Genomic DNA, 23,931 nt, shown 5'->3' on the forward strand with positions numbered 1-23,931 from the left:
TCCCCTGCATTGGCAGGCAGGTTCTAACCATTGGGCCACCAGGGAATTCCCCTGGGTCTTTTTAAATTGTATAAAATCTTAGAGTATGTGGAAGAGTAAATTCCCCCAAATGGCCAAGAAATATATGAAAAACAATAGTAAGGAAGACATATTACCAGATGTCAGAAAATATTGTAATGATGATAAAATGACAATATAGTACTTACTTCTGAGGTGTTCCATAGAAATAAAAAACACAAATATGTAAGGACAGACAGAGAGAAATGTTTACTGCAGCATTGATCACAGTGCCAAAAATCTAGAAACAAAATAGATCCCAACACTAGGGGAATGGCTGAATAAATGATGAATACGGTGCATCCATTTGAAAAATGACCAAGAGTTATAGCAGTTGTCACAGAGGGATTTACATGAAACATTTGTTTAATGAGAGAAACATTGTGTTAAAATAATGACAAAACATCCCCATACACATATACATGACTACACACACACACACACACACACACACACGCATATGAGTTACATGAGCATGGAAAAAGATATGAAATCTTTTTATATATATCATTATCTTTATATGTAAGTTGTTTGGGGTTATCTGGAAGAGGGTGATGTCATGGGAGTTAAGGAACAATAAAAAAGGAAAAGAGAAAAAAAGTGTATAACTTTTAAGCACTTTATATGTAGAGCTATGTAAAAGAAATTAAATAAGCCTTTAAAATTAAGAAAAAAAATTGAGGAACGTTGAATGGTCCCACTGAACCATATTTCCCTGTAATCACAGCCTATGGGTAGTCCCCTCGCACACTGATTTGGGTTTGACCGTGTGACTTGCTTTGGCCAATGGAACAATGAATACTGCTTATAGGGAATTCCCCAGCGGTTGGGGAACTAAGATCCTGCAAGCCACGCAGTGCGACCAAAAAAAAAAAGGTGGGGAGGCGCTTATATGTTGAACTTGCCCGCTCTTGCTACTGAACTTTTTCACTGTCATGTGAAGAAGCTTCTTGAGCTACTCTACCAGAGCATGAGACTTCATGGAGCAGAGGCAAGCTGTCTGAACTGAGCTCTCCCGGACCAAATAGCCCCAGATGATTTGCCAGTTGACTGAACCTACATGAATGACCTACCGTGAGATCAGCAGAGGAACTTCCTGACTAATCGCAGACCAAATTATTGACCTACAAAATTGGTTGCAAGTAAAATGATTATTGTTTTAAGCCACTAATATTTGGGGGTTGTTTGTTATGCAGCAATAGATAATGGATACAAAAAGGCTCCTCAAGAAGAGTGAGGCCTCCTCTCCTCTATTCTATCATAATACATCTCTTAATAACACTTGTAGCACTCTACTGTCGGACTTTCTTCCCGACCAGACTGGGGATCTCTAGAGTATCCTAGTCATCTCAGTATCCCCTGTGCCTATCACCTAAGCATTCAATTGAGATTTGTTGACTGAATGAATGATTTCAGATTTATTTGGGATATCGAAGAGTTTGAGCCATTGAAAGAGGCCAGGGAGGGAAGCGCCAGCATTTTAAAACGAGAAAATCCATGGGAGAAGTGGAGACAACTGCATCTCTGCTGTAATTACCCCCTCTTTTCTGTAGGCCAGGGAGGCAAAAAAACAGCCCCTTTTCCACCCAGCCCTTTTACTTTGACCCAAGAATGATTTACTTTAGGATACCAAAAATGATTCTCAAATCTCAAGGAGTTTGTGATGTTTAATCTGCTGAGGATGGAGTCCGGCCTCTGCAGGTCTGAGCACTATGTGGGTAAGGAACTGTTCTCAGGGTAGACCTGCTCAGAGAACTAGGCCATTAGCATGGGCTAGAATATGTACAATATTTCCAATCTGTTTCTCCCCCTCCCTCCCTTCCTCCTTCCCTCTTCCTCCCTCCCTCCCTTCCTTTCCTTTCTTACTTTAAATATTCATCCATGCCCACTGTTTGATAAACACTGTGCAAGGTGATGGGATAAAATGATGAGGTATGGGAGGTTGGGCAATATAAGTAGAGAACACTTTTTAATAACTTAAAGAAACCTTTTTTTAAAACTTTGAAATAGAAATATTCAAACATATATAATGCAGAAGAATGAAGTTGGACCCCTTACCTTACAGTATACACAAAAAATTAACTCAAAATGGATCAATGACCGAATGTAAGAGCTAGAATTATAAAACTCTTAGAAGGAAACATAAAGGAAAAGCTCATGACTTTCAATTTGGCAATGATTTCTTGGATATGAAACAAAGGCACAGGCAACAAAAGAAAAAATAGGTAAACAGGACTACATCAGTATTAAAACTTTGTGCATTAAAGAACACATCTACAGAATTAAAAGGCAACCCATGGAATGGGAGAAAATATCTGCAAATGATACATCTGATAAGGGGTTAACACCCAAAACATATATAGAACTCCTGCATCTCAACAGCAAAAAAACCCCAAGACAACCCAATTGAAAAATGGGCAAAGTACTTGAATAGACATTTCTCCAAAGAAGATAGATATACAAATGGCCAATAAGTACATGGGAAGATGGTCAACATCACTAATCATTAGAGAAATGCAAATCAAAACTGCAATGAGATACCACTTCACACTCATTAGGATGGCAATTATCAAAACCCAGAAAATAACAAGTGTTGGCAAGGATGTGGGGAACTCCTGTGCACTGCTGGTGGGAATATAAAATGGTGCAGCTATTATGGGAGACAGTATCACAGTTCCTCAAAGTATTTAAAATAGAATTACCCTATGATCCAGCAATTCCTCCTCTGGGTATATACCCCAAATAATTGAAAGTAGGGACTCAAATAGCTATTTGTATACCAATGTTTGTAGCAGCATTATTCAGAATAGCCAAAAAGTGGAAACAATCCAAATGTCCATCAATGATGAATGAATAAACAAAATGTGGTACATACGTTCAATGGAATATTATTCAGCATTAAAAAGGAAGAACATTTTGACACATAGTACAAGATGGTTAAACCTTTTTTTAAGTCTCAGGTTTTTAAAAAAATATTTATTTATTTATTTAGGCTGCACCGGGTCTTTGTTGCAGCACATGGGGTCTTTAGTTGCAGCATGTGGACTCTTAGTAGTGGCATACAGACTCTTAGTTGCGGCACACATGCAGGATCTAGTTCTCCAACCAGGGATTGAACCTGGGCCCCTGCATTGGGAGTGTGGAGGCTTACCCACTGGATCACCAGGGAAGTCCCAACATGGTTCAACTTTGAAGACATTATGCTAAATGAAATAACTGGTCACAAAAGGACACTTATATGTCCACTTATATGAAGTACCTAGAGTTGTCAAATTCATAGAGACAAAAAGTAGAATGGTGGTTGCCAGGGGCTGGAGGAAGAGGGAAATGGGGAGTTTGTGTTCAATGGATATAGTGTTTCAGTTTTGCAAGATGAAAAGAGTTCTGGTAATGGACGCAGGTGATGTTTGCTCAAAAATGTGAATGTACTTAATGCCACTGAACTGTACACTAAAAATAGTTAAGATGGTAAGTTTTATGTATTATTTACCACAATTAAGAATAAATAAATAGGAAAGTGGAAAAAGCATATAAAAGTATAGAGAATAATATAATGAACCTCTGTATGCCCGTCATTCAACTTCATCAGTTAACCCCTGGGCAGTCTTATTGTGTCATATCAGGAGAGACATAATGTCTGGTTGAGTCTCATTTCGTGTTGTAAGACATCCTGCATTCAGGTATTGCCAGGTGGCTCACTTCATTATGAAGTTCCCCCCATTAGGTTTTTCACCTGATCCCTCAGTAGCCATTGATGATCATTCTGTAGATCAGTTTTCTCCAGCTTTATTGTGCATAGGTATCACCTGGGGATGTTGTTAAACTATGTATTCTGATTCAGTAGGTCTGAATTGGGGCATGAAACTCTGCATTTCTAACATGCTTTCAGGTGAAGCCAGTGCTGATAGTCCATGGATCACACTTGGAGTAGCAAGGGCCTAGATTATTTCATTAGGGCTTTCCTTTCTTTCAGTAACTAATATTTGGTTACTGTGAGCCATAGCTTGTACCAAAAAAAAAAAAAAAAAAAGATAAACGGTATTTACCAAGCTTCAGAATAATGATTTGATTTCCTGGCATCTTCCAAAGATGACTTATGATTTTTATTTAAAAAGTAACATTATAAACCATGGACTTCAGCATAGCTGAGGAGTTTCAACCCATTACAGTTATCATTCTTTTTGAGGCTCAACTTGTCTCATTTTTGGCCAGTGGGGCCTTGCTTTTTGGTATGGCAAGATGTTTCAGGCTCATCTTGTACATTTCCTGCTCAAATCTGGATTCAGTCATTTCTCAGAAGAGCCTGGTTCCTATTATTGGAAAATGACATTTAGAGACCACAATCTGTACACAAGGGATGCCTGATTGCTATGGCTCCTGTTTCTAGTCCTTCTTAGTGGACAGAGCTAGGAAATAGCTATTTTTTAAAAGAAACATGAAGAGTTTCAACTGATATTTCCAAGTCAGATTTAGGATTATAGGGTTTTAAGGTAACTCCTTTGAGTTTATATATATTTTTCCTGAAAACCATGGCTTCTAATGATCTTACTATACTTGTTTATTTGATTTAATCTGTGCTATATTCATATAATTGTTTCAGAATACAATTATTATTAATAGTAACATGATCACTGAAAACAGTTTTAAATTTCATTGCTGTTCTTATTTTTTTTCTGTATTTATTTTCATTTTGGATGATCTGTCCATTGGTGTAAGTGAGGTGTTAAAGTCCTCCACTATTATTGGGTTACTGTCGATTTCCTCTTTTATAGCTGTTAGCAGTTGCCTTATGTATTGAGGTGCTTCTATTTTGGGTGCATATATATTTAAAATTGTTATATCTTCTTCTTCGATTGATCCCTTGATCACTATGTAGTGTCCTTCCTTGTCTCTTGTAACATTCTTTATTTTAAAGTCTATTTTATCTGATATGAGGATTGCTACTCCAGCTTTCTTTTGATTTCCATTTGCATGGAATATCTTTTTCCATCCAGTCACTTTCAGTCTGTATGTGTCCGTAGATCTGAAGTGGGTCTCTTGTAGACAGCATATATATGGGTCTTGTTTTTGTATCCATTCAGCAAGCCTGTGTCTTTTGGTTGGAACATTTAATCCATTCACGTTTAAGGTAATTATCAATATGTATGTTCCTATGACCATTTTCTTAATTGTTTTGGGTTTGTTTTTGTAGGTCCTTTTCTTCTCTTGTGTTTCCTATTTAGAGAAGTGCCTTTAGCATTTGTTGTAGAGCTGGTTTGGTGGTGCTGAATTCTCTTAGCTTTTGCTTGTCTGTAAAGCTTTTGATTTCTCCATCGAATCTGAATGAGATCCTTGCCAGGTAGAGTAATCTTGGCTGTAGGTTCTTCCCTTTCATCACTTTAAGTATATCATGCCACTCCCTTCTGGCTTGTAGAGTTTCTGCTGAGAAATCAGCTGTTAACCTTATGGGAGTTCCCTTGTATGTTGTCATTTTTCCCTTGCTGCTTTCAATAATTTTTCTTTGTCTTTAATTTTTGCCAATTTGATTACTATGTGTCTCAGTGTGTTTCTCCTTGGGTTTATCCTGTATGGGACTCTGTGCTTCATGGACTTGGGTGGCTACTTCCTTTCCCATGTTAGGGAAGTTTTCGACTATAGTCCCTTCAAATGTTTTCTCTGGTCCTTTCTCTCTCTCTTCTCCTTCTGGGACCCCTATAATGCGAATGTTGTTGCGTTTAATGTTGTCCCAGAGGTCTCTTAGGCTGTCTTCATTTCTTTTCATTCTTTTTTTTTTTTATTCTGTTCTGCAGCAGTGAATTCCACCATTCTGTCTTCCAGGTCACTTATCCGTTCTTCTGCCTCAGTTATTCTGGTATTGATTCCTTCTAGTGTATTTTTCATTTCAGTTATTGTATTGTTCATCTCTGTTTGTTCTTTAATTCTTCTAGGTCTTTGTTAAACATTTCTTGCATCCATTCTTTTTCCGAGGTCCTGGATCATCTTCACTATCATTATTCTGAACTCTTTTTCTGGAAGGTTGCCTATCTCCACTTCATTTAGTTGTTTTTCTGGGGTTTTATCTTGTTCCTTCATCTGGTACGTAGCCTTCTGCCTTTTCATCTTGTCCATCTTTCTGTGAATGTGGTTTTTGTTCCACAGGCTGCAGGATTGTAGTTCTTCTTGCTTCTGCTGTCTGCCCTCTGGTGGATGAGGCTATCTAAGAGGCTTGTCATTGCTGTTCTTTTTGTTCCTGGGATATATCCCCAAATAAGGACATACCACTCAAATTATTGTGTTTTTAATTTAGCATCACTTGAAATTATTCCTTTCTGTGTGGCTAACCTATCAACTGGAAACACAATTAAGGTTATTTCTTTAATTTTGAATTTTAGAGATTCTTTTTTTTTTTACATTTTTAAGTTTGTCTTGAAATTATGTAAAACATTTACATGGTATCCAAATTAAATCTTCAAAACAGGGTACATTCAGAGAAATCTAACTTCTATACCTGTCCCTTCTACCCTGTTTCCTCCTACTCCCTAAGGTAAACATTGGTTTACCTTAGTTTTTGTTTTATTCTTTTTTTCTTTTTTAATATTTATTTATTTATTTGGCTGCACTGGGTCCTAGTTTTGGCATTTGGGGTCCTAGCTGTGGCACGTGGGATCCTCGTTGTGGTGTGTGGACTCTTAGTTGTGGCATGTGGCATCCAGCTCCCTGACCAGGGATTGAACCCAGGCCCCCTTCACTGGGAGCGTGGAGCCCTAGCCACTGGACCACCAGGGAAGTCCCTTGTTTTATTATTCTATTTTTAAACAATAAGCAAATATGTATAGATATGTTCACATATTTTCCTTTTCTAAGATAAAAATGTAGCATACCAAATATATTGTTCTGTATTTTGCTTTTTTCTGCTGAACAACATATTTTGGAGATTACTCTATAGCAGTTTATGTTCCTTTTTATAGCTACATCCATTGTGTGAATATACAAAAGTTTATTCAACAAGTCCCCTCCTGATGGATATTTGGATGGTGGTAGAGAGATCTGAGATAGAGGAGATATGTTTGAAGGCCCTGTGGCTGGAGGAGGAGCAGGGTGGGAGATGAGGCTGCAGAGATAGGCATGGGTCAGTCTATGCAGACTTGTTGGCCCTGTAAGCTTTTTATTATTACTCTAGAAGGAATGGAAGACTACTGAAGTGTATTAAGCAGGGCTGTGCCATGATTAAATCTGCATTTGAAGAGCTCACTTTTATTGCAGCATAGTGTGTGGGTTAGAAAAGATGAGTGAGTGTAGAGAAATCTTTTAGAAAGTATTGCAGTAGCCCAGGTGAAAGGTGATGGTGGCTTGGACTAGGGGAGATGGCAGCACAACAGAGAGAAAGGGAAAAGTGAACGGTATTTAGAAAATAAAATTGACTACTTAGTGATCTTTCAGATATGGAGTTATAAAAATGGTATCAAGCGTGACCCTGAGATTTCTGGATTCTGCACTGGATGGATGGAAGCACTATTCTCAGAGATAGGAAGCTCTGGGAGAGGAGCAGATGTTGGGTGATGATTATGTGTTAAATTTTGAACATATTAAAGTAGAAGTTAGGGAATTTCCTGGCGGTCCAGTGGTTGGGACCCAGCGCTTTCACTGCTGAGGCCCAGGTTCCATCCCTGGTTGGAGAACTAAGATCCCACAAGCTGGGCAGCACGGCCAAAAAAAAAGAAGTACCTTTGAGACATTTGAGTGGAAAATGTCAAGAAGTTGGTTTGATATGTGTGTCTTCAGCTCTGTTTCGGAGTTAATCAGGCTGAGAACCTTAGTTCTGTCTCATATTGGTCATAAAAACTGTCCATAGTTGTCCCCATGGGAGACAGGTCCCGGCACTGGGATTAGAGGTCAGGGTGTGTCGCGGCATCAGTGAGGGGCTCAGAGTTGAGGGTGAGGGCAGTTTGAGGCCTGAGTTGGGGTCAGCAGTCAGCATCAGATGACAGGGTGGAAGGACTGCAGCTTTCCCTTCTGGCTGCTGCCCTAAAGGGTAGATAACCTACCTTTGGAAGAAGGGGTGACCATCTTTTGTCCAGTCCTGTGCTAGCCCTGCAGTGGGCAGAGAAGAGGCAGTACAGCCTGTGGATGGAGGATGAAGAAGGCTGGGGGACAGGTCACAAGTCATGGATGTGGCTGTGCTCACTGGAGGCTCACCCTAAAAAGGCAGGCAGGTTATGAGGTCCAGATGGAGAAACTGAGATTCAGAGCTAAATGCCTTCTAGGACCTCAGAGCTAGTCAATGCAGAGCAGCCGCTTGAACTCAGGACTCCTGAGTTAGGCTGTCTCAGCAACACTCTCACCTAAAGGCTTCCATTGAAAGAGGAGGAAAAAGGGCAACAAATAGAGAGAAGGAAGGACACTGTAGAAATAGCTGGGCCTCACAGGAGAGAGAAGGAGGTATTGCTACGAAGTTGTAGGGGAGTTTATGAGGTTTCCCTTAGTGCTACACAGACTTTCTCCATCTCTGAGTGCACTATCCTCCCAAAGGGTCAGCACAGAGCTCTGCTGCAAACCCCAGAAAAGTTTTTTTTTTTTGCGGTACGCGGGCCTCTCACTGTTGTGGCCTCTCCCGTTGCGGAGCACAGGCTCCGGACGCGCAGGCTCAGCGGCCATGGCTCACGGGCCTAGCCGCTCCACGGCATGTGGGATCCTCCTGGACCAGGGCACGAACCCGTTTCCCCTGCATCGACAGGCAGACTCTCAACCACTGCGCCACCAGGGAAGCCCATGATTTTCTTTTTTTTTAAATGTATTTTATATGTATATATTTATTTATTTATTTTATTTTTGGCTGCGTTAGGTCTTCATTGCTGCGTGTGGGCTTTCTCTTGTTGTGGCACACGGGGTCAGTAGTTGTGGCTCTCAGGCTCAGTAGTTGTGATTTGCGGGCTCTAGAGCGCAGGCTCAGTAGTTGTGGCACATGGGCTTTGTTGCTCCGTGGCATGTGGGATCTTCCCTGACCAGGGATTGAACCTGTGTCCCCTGCATTGGCAGGTGGATTCTTAACCCCTGCACCACCAGGGAAGTCCCAATGTTGATTTTCTTAAAACAAAACATCCCCTGCTCCAACCCCTTTTTTGCAAAATATAAATTTTGGGATTGGGTGGTAATTTTCAGATGAACTGGTTGCAGTGGCAGTATTCCACAGTACTCTACATCTCTGGCCTCTAAAGGGACTCCCCAAAGGTTCATGTTTTAGCAGAACAAGAAAGATCTTCTGTGTAGGAATGAGGTAGAAGCATGTGTCCCAGAAACCCAACTGATGTGAGGGTACAGCTGCCGCTGCTTATCCTGAAAGGTAAATGGGGGTGGGGCTATAATCTCTCCCAGATGTCCTTTGAAGGGTTCTGCACAGTTCAGCTGAGTCACCTTAACACAGCAGTTTCTGTGGTAACCAAGCCCAAGCTAGGGCAGCCCAGCAGCACAGTGGTGACTCATGGTTCTGGAACAGCTAAGGGCTGACCTTTCCCTAGAGAAGCTGGGGCAGTTCAGCTCTGGGTACTGTGCCAGCTTCTGTCCCTGCATGACTCTCTGGGCTCTTCCTCCCCTCTCTCCATGGGTACTCCATCCTTAGGGTGGCAGGGCGAATCCCAGGAACAGGGATTCAGGAAGGCTCTAGGAGAGGAAAAGGCTTGGAGTCCGCTTGGTGGAGTTGCCTGTTTGGTTACCTGCCCCTGCCATCTTCCTGGGCCTATGGGCCTAGGGCATCCATATCGCTCAGGGCTCAAGACATTTCTTACTCCAGGCAGTGGTTTTCACACTTTTTTATTTGCAAATAGACAAAAAGCCTTTTCAAAAACTATGTGTCCCCTCTCACATTTTTAAGTTGAGATCTAAAATATTTCATCTTAAATTTAAGTAGTGCAAAAGATATGATTTCTGGTCATAAATATTGAATTTAAAACTCTTATATCGGCTTTTAAATGTGTCAAGTGGAATTAAGATTTCAGAGCAATTTGATACTATAATCATCCACTAAAAAGTACCCAAACAAGTTCTTCTTTAAACAGTTAGAAGTTTTAAAAGTTTTATTTTTCTTCCAATGTTTACATTTTCATTCTACATAAGAATTACATCTGCTATATTTTATGCTTTATTGATCATTCTTATCTGCAACAAAATATATGTAATCCGACATATATTTTATTTACTGTGACTATAGGGCTATAAGTGTTAAATTTCTTCTGGATTTAATTATCATTACAGTATTATTAGTGCACAGCTGATCAAAACAACATTATTTTTAATTATTTTTATGTTTTTTAAAGTATTATTTCAGGGGAATTTCCTGGCAGTCCAGTGGTTAGGACTCTGCTCTCACTGCCAAGGGCCTGGGTTCAATCCCTGGTTGGGGAACTAAAATCCCATAAGCCACATGGTGCCGCCAAAAATAAAAGTATTATTTTAAATATTAGTAATTATTGAACATAAAAAGTAAAATTTTATTGGACTGTTGGTGAAGCTGAATTTTTCTAAATAATTATTATATCTGTGGATGAATATTAATTATTGCTAGAATGAGACTGGGCTCAACGTTAATTTCTTCCTGTTTTTCATTTTTATGGACAAGCTCTGAGAAACCTAATTTGCATAAATTAGATGGGAAAGAAATTTCATTATAGGAATGTCAGCCAATTATTTGAATACCTCTGAGTTATATGATAAAAACCATATAATGATCTATCATCAAAAACTATTTTCAGTGATCTATTAGCTGGCAAATTAATTAGGTATTCCTTCAATTCTGTTGAAAGCAAAGATTTGGAAACCACTCAACCTGTAAAGGATTAGTTACCCAGTCATAAGTGTCATTCTGGTTCTCAGCTTCTGGGATTATGCCAACAAATCTTTGCAAAGATTTATCAAATGATTATTAATTATTTCTGCTACTTTTTCACTTAGAGGCACTTTATTTTTATTTATTTATTTTATAAATTTATTTTATTTATTTATTTTTGCCTGCGTTGTGTCTTCGTTGCTGTGTGCAGGCTTTCTGTAGTTGCAGCGAGCGGGTCCACTCTTTGTTGCCGTGGGTGGGCTTCTCATTGTGTTGGCTTCTCTTGTTGTGGAGCACGGACTCTAGGCGCGCAGGCTTCAGTAGTTGTGGCCCCTGGGATTTGTTGCTCCGCGGTATGTGGGATCTTCCCAGACCAGGGCTCGAACCCATGTCCCCTGCATTGGCAGGCGGATTCTTAACCACTGCACCACTAGGGAAGCCCCGAGGCACCTTGTTTAAATTGATATACTCAGGAAGATATGGAAAGTAAAAGTGTTAATTCCAATACACTTTTGCTAAGACAATTTTTGGACCAAATCCTTTTACCTTATCATGTGCTTTAAATATATTTTTATTAGGGGAGGGGAGGGGTAAATTGGGAGATTGTGATTGACATATACACACTACTATATATAAAATAGGTAACTAATAAGAACCTATTGTATAGCACAGGGAACTCTACTTAGTACTCTGTAATGACCTATATGGGAATAGAATCTAAAAAAGAGTGGATAATTGTATATGTATAACTGATTCACTTTGCTGTACAGCAGAAACTAACACAACATTGTAAATCACTATACTCCAGTAAAAATTAATTAAAAAACTAAATACATTTTTATTAATATTTTGGAGTTGTAGACTTAACCCATTTATGAAAAACAGCTGTGACATTCTTATTGGCAAAGCCAGCCATCATTGTTTTAAACTAATCAGCCAAGTCAAATTACTTTCTATCAGAAAAATTTCTCATTTTTCAAGTAATCTTTTTTTGTTTTTTTGGCCACAAGGTGTGTGGGATCTTAGCTCCTCAACCAGGGATCGAACCTGCACCCCCCCGCATTAGAAGGCAAAGTCTTAACCACTGGACCACCAGGGAAGTCCCTCAAGTAATCATATTAATTCATGTCCTTATGATAACTGTCTTGCTTCTGAATTTTAAGAAACATAAAGACAAGGAGTCTTTCTCTCCTAAATGAATTATGATACAAAGATTTTCACTATTTCTCAGTGATGCTGTTTTTGCAATATTCTCTTGGGACTCTTCTTCACATATGATGTATTTTTGACACTGGAGGACAGAAGAGGTCATTAAATTTAAAAACATTGAGAATTTTCCTTTCCTTTGGCACCCTGCAGTTTTTACCCTCCAAGCCAAGCATCACAGTAAGATTGGGACTGGATGAGAGTAGGCCTTTCTTTTGTATACTGGGAGAAAGGCGGTTGGAGATGGGAGATGCAGGAGAAGAACTGGCATTACTGCTCAATCACAACAGATAAATTTTAGGAAAGTACACATGGAAGTTAAAGATCTGGGAAAAATGAACCCCTTAAGTCCATTGATGCCTGTATGTGCCATTTAAAGTCTTTGTGAACTACCAGGACACATTTCCCTGATTTGGAGACCGCTGTTTCAGAAGATCACCTGCTCCCTGGGCACTTCCACAGGTACTGTGTAGCTACCATCAAAGGGTCCCTTTTGTGGGTCTCCCTGAGTAGCTAAGCCCAACTGGAACTTTGTAGTGAGAATTGTAGGAAGCAACTGGACCGCCTTACATAGGAGGGTTCCAGACAATGAGGCATTTGCCTTGATGAGGTTTATGAAAAGGGCTCCCACTAGGCACCCAACAGTGCAGTGTGCGTGCGTCTGGGAAATGCTGGTAAGTAGCCAAGAGGCTTCATGATGGCCTTCAGTACTTTAGAGATCACTGTGATCCAGGGTCAGACCTTCTGCCTTGTAGGCTCAAAACCCCAGCTTGTCAGCATGTGGAGAGTAGGTGTACAGTCCACATAACTAAGTTATAACATTCAGATGTCAATGTGCTAATTTAAAAGGAGGAATCATTGGCAAGAGGTCTGACCCCAAAATCTATAGTTAGATCTACATGGAAAGCCAAATGGTGAGCGAAGATTCTGGACAAGGTGGGATGATTGAGATGAATTGAATGTTAAATACTTAATCTGGCTAAGACAGCAAGATATATCCACCTCTATACCTGGTACAACCTTGCCATGAAGATCAGAAGTGATATAATAAAATATATTTAGCCTTTGTCCCTGGTTCCTGGCACAGAGTTCCTGAAACTCTTGGAATTTTGTGAATGATAGGAGTGTCTTTTGTTATTCATGCTAATGAGGGGCTGGATACCTTTAGAATGGGGGCTAGTCACTAGTCAATTAGATTAGAGGGTTGAAATTTTCAGCCTCAACCCCTGATCTCTGGGGAGGGGAGAGGGACTGGAGACTAAGTTCAATCAGGTTGCCACTGACTTAATTATTCATGCCCACTAATGAAACCACCATATAAAAACCCTGGAACAATGAGGTTTGGAGAGCTACCTAGTTGGTGAACACAATGATGTACTGAGACAGTGGTGCACCAGAGCATGGAAGGTCTGAGCCCATTCCTGCCTCTGCTACCATGCCCTAAGTATTTCTTACATTTGACTGCTCCTGAGTTGTATCCTTTATAATAAAACTGTAATCATAAGTATGGCACTTAAGTTCTTTGAGTCATTCTAGGAAATTATCAAACCTGAAGGGTGGGTGGTCAAGGGAACCCCCAAATTTGTAGCCAAGTCAGAAGTGTGGGTAACCTGAGGACCTGGGAGTTGTGGCTGGCTTCTGAGGTGAAGGCAGTCTTACAGGGCTGAGCCCCTTAACCTGTAGGGTCTGCACTAACCCCAGGTAGTTAGTTCAAAATGGGATTGAATTCTAGGACACCCAGTTGCTGTCAGAAAGTTGCTGCTAGAAAATACCAGACAACTTGAATTGTTTGCTCAAAGATCCTCCCACCTGGAATGGCCCAACCAGCCTTTGCTCCCATGACTCCTTTTCTAGGCTTCCCTGGCTGACCAGCTTCCACTTTTTATGGTTACATCTCCCTTCTACACACATCAGCGTGTTCAGATGTTCTAGTCTTGTGGGTCTGAGTGCTATTCTTTGCATATCTCTGCTCTAGTCCACTCTGTTTTGATAATAGAGTGTGACTTCAGCCTGAAGCATTGATAGCCCAGCTTTCTGTTTAGCTCTGGGCCTTGGCATGCCTGGACTCCTTTGGAGTTGTATCTAGAAGTCCCCAAATGTTTCCTGGCTTGTCCTGCAAACCTCATGAGTATCTCTGTATCATACAGGAGCAACTGTCCAATGTCACCATGATTTAGCACTGTCTGGATTCAAATAGTAACCTGCCTCTCTGGTCTCTGACTCAGCCAGTTCAATTGACTGCATTTCCTCTCTTTCTCATTTACTGAGGCACTTGGTAAGATTGCCTCAGACCCAATCCCACAAGCATAGGAAACTGATGAGTTAACAGCTGAATTACAAATAACTCCCTCCCCGCCCACCTACCCCCACAAAAACCCCTGCCTCTTATTAACCATGGTGTAAAACTTCTCTGTTAACAAAACAAAACAACAACAAAACTACAGAGAGCTGTAAAGTTGCTCATACTCTGACCCTGAAACTCCACTTCCAGACCTAAGGAAATAATCAGAGACACAAAGAATTATGTAAAAGTTGTAAACTGCAGCGTTATTTACAAAGTGAAAAAGTGGATATAACATAAATATCTAACAAAGAGGAATACCATGTGATATGCAATGATTAAAATATTTTCTAAGCAATTAAAATTTTCTAAGCAATTTTAAATGAAATACAAGATTTTATAACATTATGCTATATGAACAGGGTGGGTTGTCAACCATCTGTGTTGATGATTTAGGTTAGGTTATAATGTATATATTATGGTCGCCACTCCCCTGGCCGGCCCGACAAGACGCGCCAGTAGCACGGCACCGATTCCTCTCGGGCTCGTGGGCGCTGCTCTGAGCAGCGTCACCCTTTATACCAGAAAGCTGGTGGGCACTATGGGGAAAAAACAAAACAAGAAGAAAGTGGAGGAGGTGCTAGAAGAAGAGGAAGAAGAATATGTGGTGGAAAAAGTTCTCGACCGTCGAGTGGTAAAGGGCAAAGTGGAGTACCTCCTAAAGTGGAAGGGGTTCTCAGATGAGGACGACACTTGGGAGCCAGAAGAAAACCTGGATCGCCCCGACCTCATTGCCGAGTTCCTGCAGTCACAGAAAACAGCACACGAGACATAAATCAGAGGGAGGCAAGCGCAAAGCTGATTCTGATGCGGAAGATAAGGGGGAGGAGAGCGACCCAAAGAAGAAGAAAGAAGAGTCAGAAAAGCCACAAGGCTTTGCCGGGGGTTTGGAATCGGAGCGGATTATTGGAACTACAGACTCCAGTGGAGAACTCATGTTCCTGATGAAATGGAAAAACTCTGATGAGGCTCACCTGGTCCCTGCCAAGGAAGCCAATGTCAAGTGCCCACAGGTTGTCATATCCTCCTATGAGGAAAGGCTGACGTAGCATTCCTACCCCTCGGAGGATGATGACAAAAAAGATGACAAGAATTAACTCTCCTGAGTACCAGCCCCTGTCACATCTGACTGTGGGTTTCAAGTGGGGAAAGAAGGAGTTCTACTTGTCTTGACACTGTAGAGGGGGCTTGAGAAGATGTCCTTTAAAGAGCCAGTATAGTTTCTGTGCCCTACAGCAGCCCAAGTGCTTTAAAGCTGCTACATGCTGTATAGTTTGCACACCCATCCCAGTGGAGGGGAAGGAGGGTCAGTGTTTCAAGACAACCCATTCTGAACTTTGCTGAGAAAAGCAAAGGGCCTTCTATGAAGGACAAAACTTGCAGAATGGGATGTGGGAGAGCAAAAGATACTGTAGATCTTCAAAGAGCATCTCCACAACCCACAACCTTCTTCCCAATAGTGTTAACTCTGCATTTTTACAGCGTAGCATGTATGTAGTTTTTGGCTATTTCTGGTGTATTATTTGGGGTGGGAGGGATGGGGTGGGAAAGAAGGGAGATGGGTTAGGGTCATTTTTGTTAAAATTCGGGGCCTGTTGGGGGGAAATGGTGAAACAAAGGAAAGAACAACTAATGATGATTTGGTTCTGTGTCCAGAATATTTCATCCTTTCAAAAAATGTCATTGGCAACCTAAATGAGGTCTCTGAGAGACTGTTTAAAAGCTGTGAATGCCTGAAACTTAGAAGCCAAGGTGTTCCCTGCCTGAGCTTAATGCTGTTCCCAAAAAGCATTAAGCTTTGGTAACTTCTTAACTTCCCAGTTAAGAAGTTACCAAAGCTGCCATTTGGGGGATGGAAACTGGTTGAGGAGGAAATGTCTTATTGGAGTTGTATACACAGGCAGATCATTCTGTCTTAGAGGTGCTAATTCTTGAAATTGACAAGAAGACCCTTTCTTTTCCGATTTTGAAGTTATAAATATCAGCTTCTCTATCCAAGCCACTGGCTGAAGTATTTGGGGAAGGGCAGAGGGTGGTATAGGAGATGGGAGAGTAGGCAAAGACAAGGGCCGGTGCTCTTAGGGTGGAAAACTCTTGGAGCCTCTGTTTTTTGAACTTTGAGACCATTGGTGGCAGGGTTCAGTCACTGACAGCACAAGTTCAGAGTCACTTCAAGAGTTGAATGATTTCTGAAGCCCTGGTGTCAGGAGATTAAATTTTCATACTGGGGCAGTGGTTCACTTTAAAACAAAACAAATTTTTTTAATCCTAATAATTAACTAAAACCCAAAATGCTGTCTTGAATCATGAGATCCATCAGTTCTTGACATCATTTAGACCTGCATCTAGAACTCTGTTGTAAAATCTTTTTAGGCATGTGTTAGGTTTCTGTGAAAACTTTTGTTTAAATGTTAAACTTCATACCAACACTGTCAGTTTTTGTCTCAATAAAACTATAGATTTATAAAAAAAATGTATATATTATGTGCACTGAAAAAAGACTGGAAGAAAATAACAAAAACTATCAACAGTTGTTTTCATTTAATGTGAAATTATGAGTAACTTATTTTCTCAAGTGTTTTTATGAGTGTATATTACTTTTGCAATCAAAATTATAAAAGTTTCAAAAAGTACTGTTTATACCGCAACACTGCTTGATGTCCTTTGAGTTACCCTGAAGAAAGTAGCCTTTTCTCCTTTGGCCCCATCCATCTTCCCAGTTGCATTTATCATTCTCTCATACATACTATTTTCCAGCCACACTGAACCTCTCACCATTCTTTTCACACAACAGGAACTTGCATATGCTATTCCTTAAACCTGGAATGCTTTTCGCTCTCTTCTGTACTTACTTATTCTTCCAGATTCACTTCAAATGCATTTTCAGGCTCCTGAATGCACAGTTGATTGCTTTAGGCTTTGTGCTTTACAGTTCTTTTTTTCTATCTGTTACAGCATTTGTCACATGGTAATGTGACTCATTTATAAATTTTCTTCACTAAATTGTAATCCTATCTGCGGTGGGGTGTATATATTATTTACTTTTGTATCAACAGTACCTAGCACACAGTAGACTACTCAACGAATGCTAAATAAGTAAATTTTAAATGTACTTTTACCTCTAACTCAGAAAAGAATCAAGCAGCTGAACAGATAAATGAATGAACGGACAGTGGTCAGCTTGACCACCCAGAACAAATCTGTAGTTCTTGGCACCCAAGCTCAGAAAAGGAATTGTATTGGAGGTAAGCTCCTTGAAAGGCTGTTATACAAAACCTGAAAGTGGGAGAATTTTATAAACATTAACGAAAGACACTTTGCCTCAGATAGCATGCTTTTGGAATTCAGAAAACTGCATGGTAATGTCAAGAAATGCCAGTGGCCTATGGTATTCCCTCCCTAGGGACACTTGGAAGCTGTACAAACAGACTGGCCTGGGGTTGCTATTAGGAGAAAGAAAGATGCACCATGGCCAGGAATGATCAGGGTAGAATCCTGAATTTTCAAAATAGGTTATATATACTCTCTACCCTCATCATTCTGATCATCACCCAGGAGGTGACCAAGAGGAGATGAACCCTTTCTGGGGAAGGCTGTATTCATTGACCCCACTAAGTTGTGTGGACTAGGAGGAAGTGAGGGAGGTGGAGTCAGAAATCTTTTTGAGTTGATTTTTGGGAAGACCTTTCCAGTGCTCAACAAAATCAGATGCCTGCAGATGGTGGGGAGTGCAGTGTGTCCCTCAGATACCTTGATGAGTGGCCTGTTGTTGGGTGGTCTTTACATTGGTTCCCCTTTTCCCCAGGTCCCACAGGGGTGATGTGGACCAGATAGATGCCACACATGCAGTGAGCTGCACTCTAGGACAGGAACACTGAATTCAGGGAATCTACCTCTTTCAGAGCAAGCAGTAAGCAAGCTTGCCCTTGGTTCTGAAGGGAGACATCACTTCATTTTTCAAGGTTGCTTCCTGCAACATAACCCTGAAATGGTCTGCATGAAGAGTGGTTAGGGCCTTGTATTCTTGGCATACCTAGCAAGATGTGTGGGAATACAGAGACTCATGGAGGAGTCTCCCAACAGAAATGCCCTGTGAAACTATCATATGCCCTGTGAAATGCCTCACATTCATGCCAATGACCAACACTAAAAAAAAAAAAAGGAACAAATAAAGTGGACTAAGTAATTCCAATTAAAGAAGAGGATCTCTTGAAATAAGAAAAATTGCTTCCTTAACTCATTCTTCCTTTTCAGTATCTTCTGCCTAGTATTTTTCAACCACAATATAAGGCATTACTTTTTCTTTAGGATCTATAGTTTTCTTCTAAAATCATAAAAGCTGTCTTTCATAGTCCTCTGATGACTTAATTTCCTTTTCTTCTTAGATATTCTCCTGAAAGAAAACAGAATATAGTTATTACTTATGAACAGTACATTATCACAATATGATTCATTCATTTATTCCATAAATGTTCGTAACTACCACGTGCTAGGCACTGTGCTAAGTACTTGGAGATACAAGGATGACTGGATAGTTAAGACCCAATCCCTGACTTCAAGGAGTTCATTGTCTATTAGGGGAGATATATATTTGTGTATCTATATATACACACACACAATGCTCCTAGAATCTTTCATAATAAAAAATTGTAATAGTTCTTTATTTCCCAAATTTTCTGTAATTGTCATGCATAATTTTTGAAAGAGAAAAATATAATTAAAAGAAAAACAAGTCAAGGAAATAGAGTAATGAGACATGAGGGAATTCCCTGGAGGTCCAGTGATTAGGACTCAGCGCTTTCACTGCGGTGGCCCAGGTTCAATCCCTGGTTGCAAAACCCGCCAGCGATGTGGGCGCAGCCAAAAAAAAAAAGAGACATGAGATAAGTAACTGGCTCCTGAGTGGATATCAGCCTCATCCATCCCTCATGAGCATTCAGTCACTTCCAAGATAGCCGATCCCTTCCCAGAGTAGTGAGATCTTAGTGGAATGATGTCAGCCCTGTCCTTCTAAATAACACACGTTCTTTGGAGTCTCTTGTGGCCCTAAGCACTCCTTGGTGCCAGCCACAGAATCTACATTACAGTGGGCAGGCAACTTCTCTGGTCTTCTCCACAGGATACCTGGGGAATTAGCCCTGGGCCACAGCTGACCGGATAGCGTCTGGCCTCTTTAGAGCCTATTTGCTCATTTTCCTGGCTTCCTTTTCTGGATAGCTTTAATTCGATAATTAGCCCAGATATACAAGTCTCCATTCCGTCCTCCTGCTCCTGCCCTACGCTACTGAAACTGAACCTCCCTTAAATCCTGACACCTGCTCAGGAAAGATCCTCGGTGGTTGTAATTGCCTGTTCCTCCCATGCTGGAAATCACCCCTCCTGTTAGGTGCTTCCTAAGTTGTGTCTTGCCTACGCTCAGTCCTATTTGCTCCTAGAATACCTCATTGCCAGCCATGTAGCATGGTTTATGACAATCCATGCCAGGGAACTATTTATGACAACTGTGAAGGTCTGTACTTATATACATTTTGTGTGTGTGTAGTTTCTGTGATGGTAGTTAATTTCTCAATTAATCCTTTAAGATTCAGCTGTCTGAAAAATGGTGTAGATGATCTTATTTGCAAAGCAGAAATAGAGACACAGATGTAGAGAACAAACTATGGGTACGAAGGGGGAAAGGAGCGGGTGGGAGGAATTGGGAGATTGGGATTGACATATATACACCATTGATACTATGTATAAAATAGATAACTAATGAGAACCTACTGTATGGCACAGGGAACTCTACTTAATGCTCTGTGGTGACCTAAATGGGAAGGAAATCCAAAAAAGATGGGATATATGTATACGTATAGCTGATTCACTTTGCTGTACAGTAGAAACCAACACAACATTGTAAAGCAACTATACTCCAATAAAAATTAATCAAAAAAAAAAAAGATTCCGCTGTCTGGTGCCCTCCCAGATTCTGCTAGGCAGAGGTCATTCATTTATTTGTTCATCAAACATGCATTAATTTCCTACTCATCATTAGACACTGTTTTAGGGACTGGATTAAGACGAAATTTTTGCCTTCTAGGGACTCACAATCAAGGTAAACAAAGGACTCTAATGTCAGTAATAATAAAGGTATGCATAAAATACATAGCACAGTAGAGGGAAGCCCAAGATCTGATTTGGGTTTTCAATGATAATTAGGAATTTGCCAACTGGATGTGAAAGGGCAGGGACAGAAAGGGAAGATATTTCAGGCAGATAGGGCAGCAGTATCGTATAGAGGCATGGAAAGCAGAGACTATCTTAACCAGCTTTGATTTCCTAGTTTATTAGAATAGTGCAGTGCACATACATGTAGGTCGTCACTGAGAATTCGTTGAAAGAATGAAAGGTTGGCTGCTTTCCTCACTAGCAGAAGTAGATGGAGGATTCTCCTATCTCAAAGGAGTGTTCAAGCAACTCCAACAAAAACTTTTTTTTAGAAATTTAAATTTAGGTGACTTCCCTGGTGGCACAGTGGATAAGACTCTGCGCTCCCAATGCAGGGGGCCTGGGTTCGATCCCTGGTCAGGGAACTAGATCCCACATGCATTCTGCAACTAAGAGTTTGCATGCCACAACTAAGGAGCCTGCCTGCTGCAACTAAGACCTGGCACAGCCAAATAAATAAATATATTTTTTAAAAGTGACTACTAAAACTGCTAAAAAAAAGAAATTTAAATTTAGATTAAAAAATCTAAACACAGATACAATTTATCGTTTATTAAGCTCAACTCTCATAGATATAATTTCCCAGTTAGTTCTACATTAGATCTTTATTTTAAAATGTAGAGACATGGAAGGGGAATGCAGCAGACACCAATAAGCCTGGCTCACAGTAATTTATTTTTCTGTAGAAAATCCTTGTATAGAGGATGGCCCCCAGCAACTACATCTCTGCTTTTTAACCCTGCCTTTCCCACCTCCTAACCCCAGCTGACTGATATAAAGGTAAATTATATGATCTAAGACTTGTCAGATCAGGGTTCTAAAAGAAATTAAGAGATAGGATGCAAGGCTTGACCATGACACCACTAGGAAAGGAGGCAGTCTGCAATGGGATGGAACAAAGCTGACCCTCTTAGGAGGAGAGACTAGAGTAGAGTGCTAGCAGTGTTCCAGTCCCTGGAATCCATTTTCCTTGTGGCTCAGCTGCACTCTGTCCTTTCACCGGTTATATAAGTAACCCTGGTACCCTTCCAATAAATTCCTCCTTTCTACCCTAGCTGGTTTGATTGGGTTACTTGCAGTCAGAAGACTTGACTACCACAGGGAACAAAGACAGGCATTGGGAGCAAACTTACCCAATTTCTCTGTGGCTTCCACACAGACACTAGGATACATGCCCTCAGTGTAAGTTGCCACCAGAAGATACAGACGGGTCTTCACAACAACCACACCAGTATTTTCCTGGATAAAAATAAAACAGAATGCCCTTCTCTTGGTTCTAGTTACAGGACAAGAAGTTACGCGCCAGCCACATTTTTCACCATTTCCTGACTTCCATATTCATTATGTTTGTTTTTGGACTCTCCGCTCTTTTTCACTGATTTAGTTGTCAAAAAGTTTTAGACTGTTGTAATAACAGCATGTGTATTCTGAAAAAAGCTCCTGAATTGATTGTAATATACCCCTATCCCAGTGAGAACAACAGATGTCACGGAAAGGAAATACATTTTGGAATTAGATAGCTCTGGGCTTGAATCCCAGCACCTCCATTTTCTGCTGTATGACTATGGAAGAGTTATTTAACCTGGTTAAGCCTCAGTTTCCTCATCTGTAAATGAGGCTACTTATTTTATAATGTGGGTGAAGTGTGCCTAACCCATCATATAGGGCATACAGAAATATGACTGTCATCCCCTTAATTCCTTATAGGCAACAGTGAACCAACAGACGTTTTAAGCACAAGAGTAATATCACTTTGTTTTTTAAAGAAGGAGAAGGTGGAGTATGAGGAATAATTACAGTGGAAAGAGACAGTTCAGGCAAGGTTCAGTTGATAAATTCTGGAATGAACATTTCTCAGAACTAGGCTCTCTGTTAGTACTTTCTTTTACATGTGCCTTCCTGGCACTAGACTGCTATCTCAAACATTGCCATTGCAGTAACAGGCTTAGTCTGTTTTAAAGATAGTATCAGGAGAGGAACTGAAAACTGGAGTCAAATTCTTTTCTTAAGGTTTTTACAAAGTTGTCTTCAAATCTCGAACCCTCACACTCTTAGCATAAAGAGAATAGTCATCTGCCCGGACACATTTGTAGTCCTTCTCCTTGAAATACAATCCTTCTCTTCTGGTTTTCAAAGGGTTCTTGGCAAATCCATCCACAAGTGTTCGGACATCACTGGGCATTACCTGCAGAGGTTAAATAGACTAGAAGTTGGCAACCTATGGTGGACTGGCCAAATTTGTACCACTACCAGTTTTTGTAAGCCTGCAAATGAAGAATGGTTTTTACATTTTTAAGTAGTTGAAAAAAAAATCAAAATAATAATATTTTGTGATATGTAAAAATTACATGAAATTCAAATTTCAGTGTTCATAAAGTTTTATTGGAACATAGTCACTCCCATTCTTTTATGTACTGTCTATGGCCTTTACAGAAAAAGATTTAAACTCTTATGCCCAAGCCTGTTTTTTTCTTACACTAAATCCAGGTGATGCTACACATAGGCTCGGCTCCTGGAGTTTGATGAGGGCTGCACTGTCTACATGCTTCGTTCCCAGGAGTGTATCTAACAGTAAGTTCTGCAAATGGCTCATGCTCCCTCAGCCCTGAAAAAGGGAACTGCAGTTGAAACCATCTGCTCTGGCTAGCTTTTAAAAGCCCTGTGAATACAAATGTCCCTAAGACACCCTGGACAGCTTTAATATCAGCATGTGCACTTTGAAAAGATGAAGGGTGAAAATGGAGTTCCATCATCCAGTGCCCACCAATACTCAAGAGGAAAACAGAATCATAGAAAATCAGTTCACAGAGAGGGTTATGAGTTTGGAAAATCACAGCTCGTAATTTTCTATCTGTGTCAATAGTTTGCATCAGAATCACCTAGGATTAAAACTAAAAAAAATTAAAAACCTGACGAAATGGAGAACTACTGAAGTAAACAAGACTAAATGAGATATACTGGTCATGAGTCCTCACGTTCCTTTCCCACTGACCAACATCAGCACCAACTATGGACACTGATCAATACCCCAGGGGACTAAAAACACCTTAAGGAACCTAAAGCGACATTTTCCGCACAGGTTCCCAAGTCTTCTTGGGCCCTCCTCATCGGGACAAACTCCACAAACACTCGTCCTTCCAAGGAGCCCCTAGCCCGCCACTCCCTTCGCAGCGATTTGGCCCACGGGGGTTCCCTGGAGCGGGGTTACTGAGGGCGAGGGAGGGTGTGTTAATGTCCAGTCTGGTTGGCTGCGGACACGCACAGGAGGGGCAGAGGGTTTGGGGGATCGCGGCGGGCCTGACCAGGAAAAGCCCCCTTGCTC

General features: G+C 40.7%; 1 protein-coding gene and 1 pseudogene across 2 annotated transcripts; one reads left to right on the forward strand and one right to left on the reverse strand.

Moving 5' to 3' along the window:
* The first annotated feature begins 14,619 nt into the window (after window positions 1-14,619).
* On the forward strand, window positions 14,620-15,782 carry LOC309969697 (chromobox protein homolog 1-like; annotated as a pseudogene). The gene has a single exon. The product of its transcript is annotated as a chromobox protein homolog 1-like (transcript).
* Window positions 15,783-17,269: 1,487 nt separating this feature from the next.
* On the reverse strand, window positions 17,270-23,202 carry PFN4 (profilin family member 4; the record flags this gene model as incomplete). Its single annotated transcript, XM_082852315.1, has 4 exons — window positions 17,270-18,795; window positions 21,743-21,848; window positions 22,657-22,794; window positions 23,086-23,202. The coding sequence occupies 4 exons, from the start codon at window positions 23,200-23,202 to the stop codon at window positions 18,767-18,769; spliced, it is 390 nt and encodes a 129-aa protein (XP_082708441.1). The 3' UTR covers window positions 17,270-18,766.
* Window positions 23,203-23,931: the final 729 nt, after the last annotated feature.

This window comes from Leucopleurus acutus, assembly GCF_964270905.1.
Source record: "Leucopleurus acutus genome assembly, chromosome: 12".
Lineage (NCBI taxonomy): Eukaryota > Metazoa > Chordata > Mammalia > Artiodactyla > Delphinidae > Leucopleurus > Leucopleurus acutus.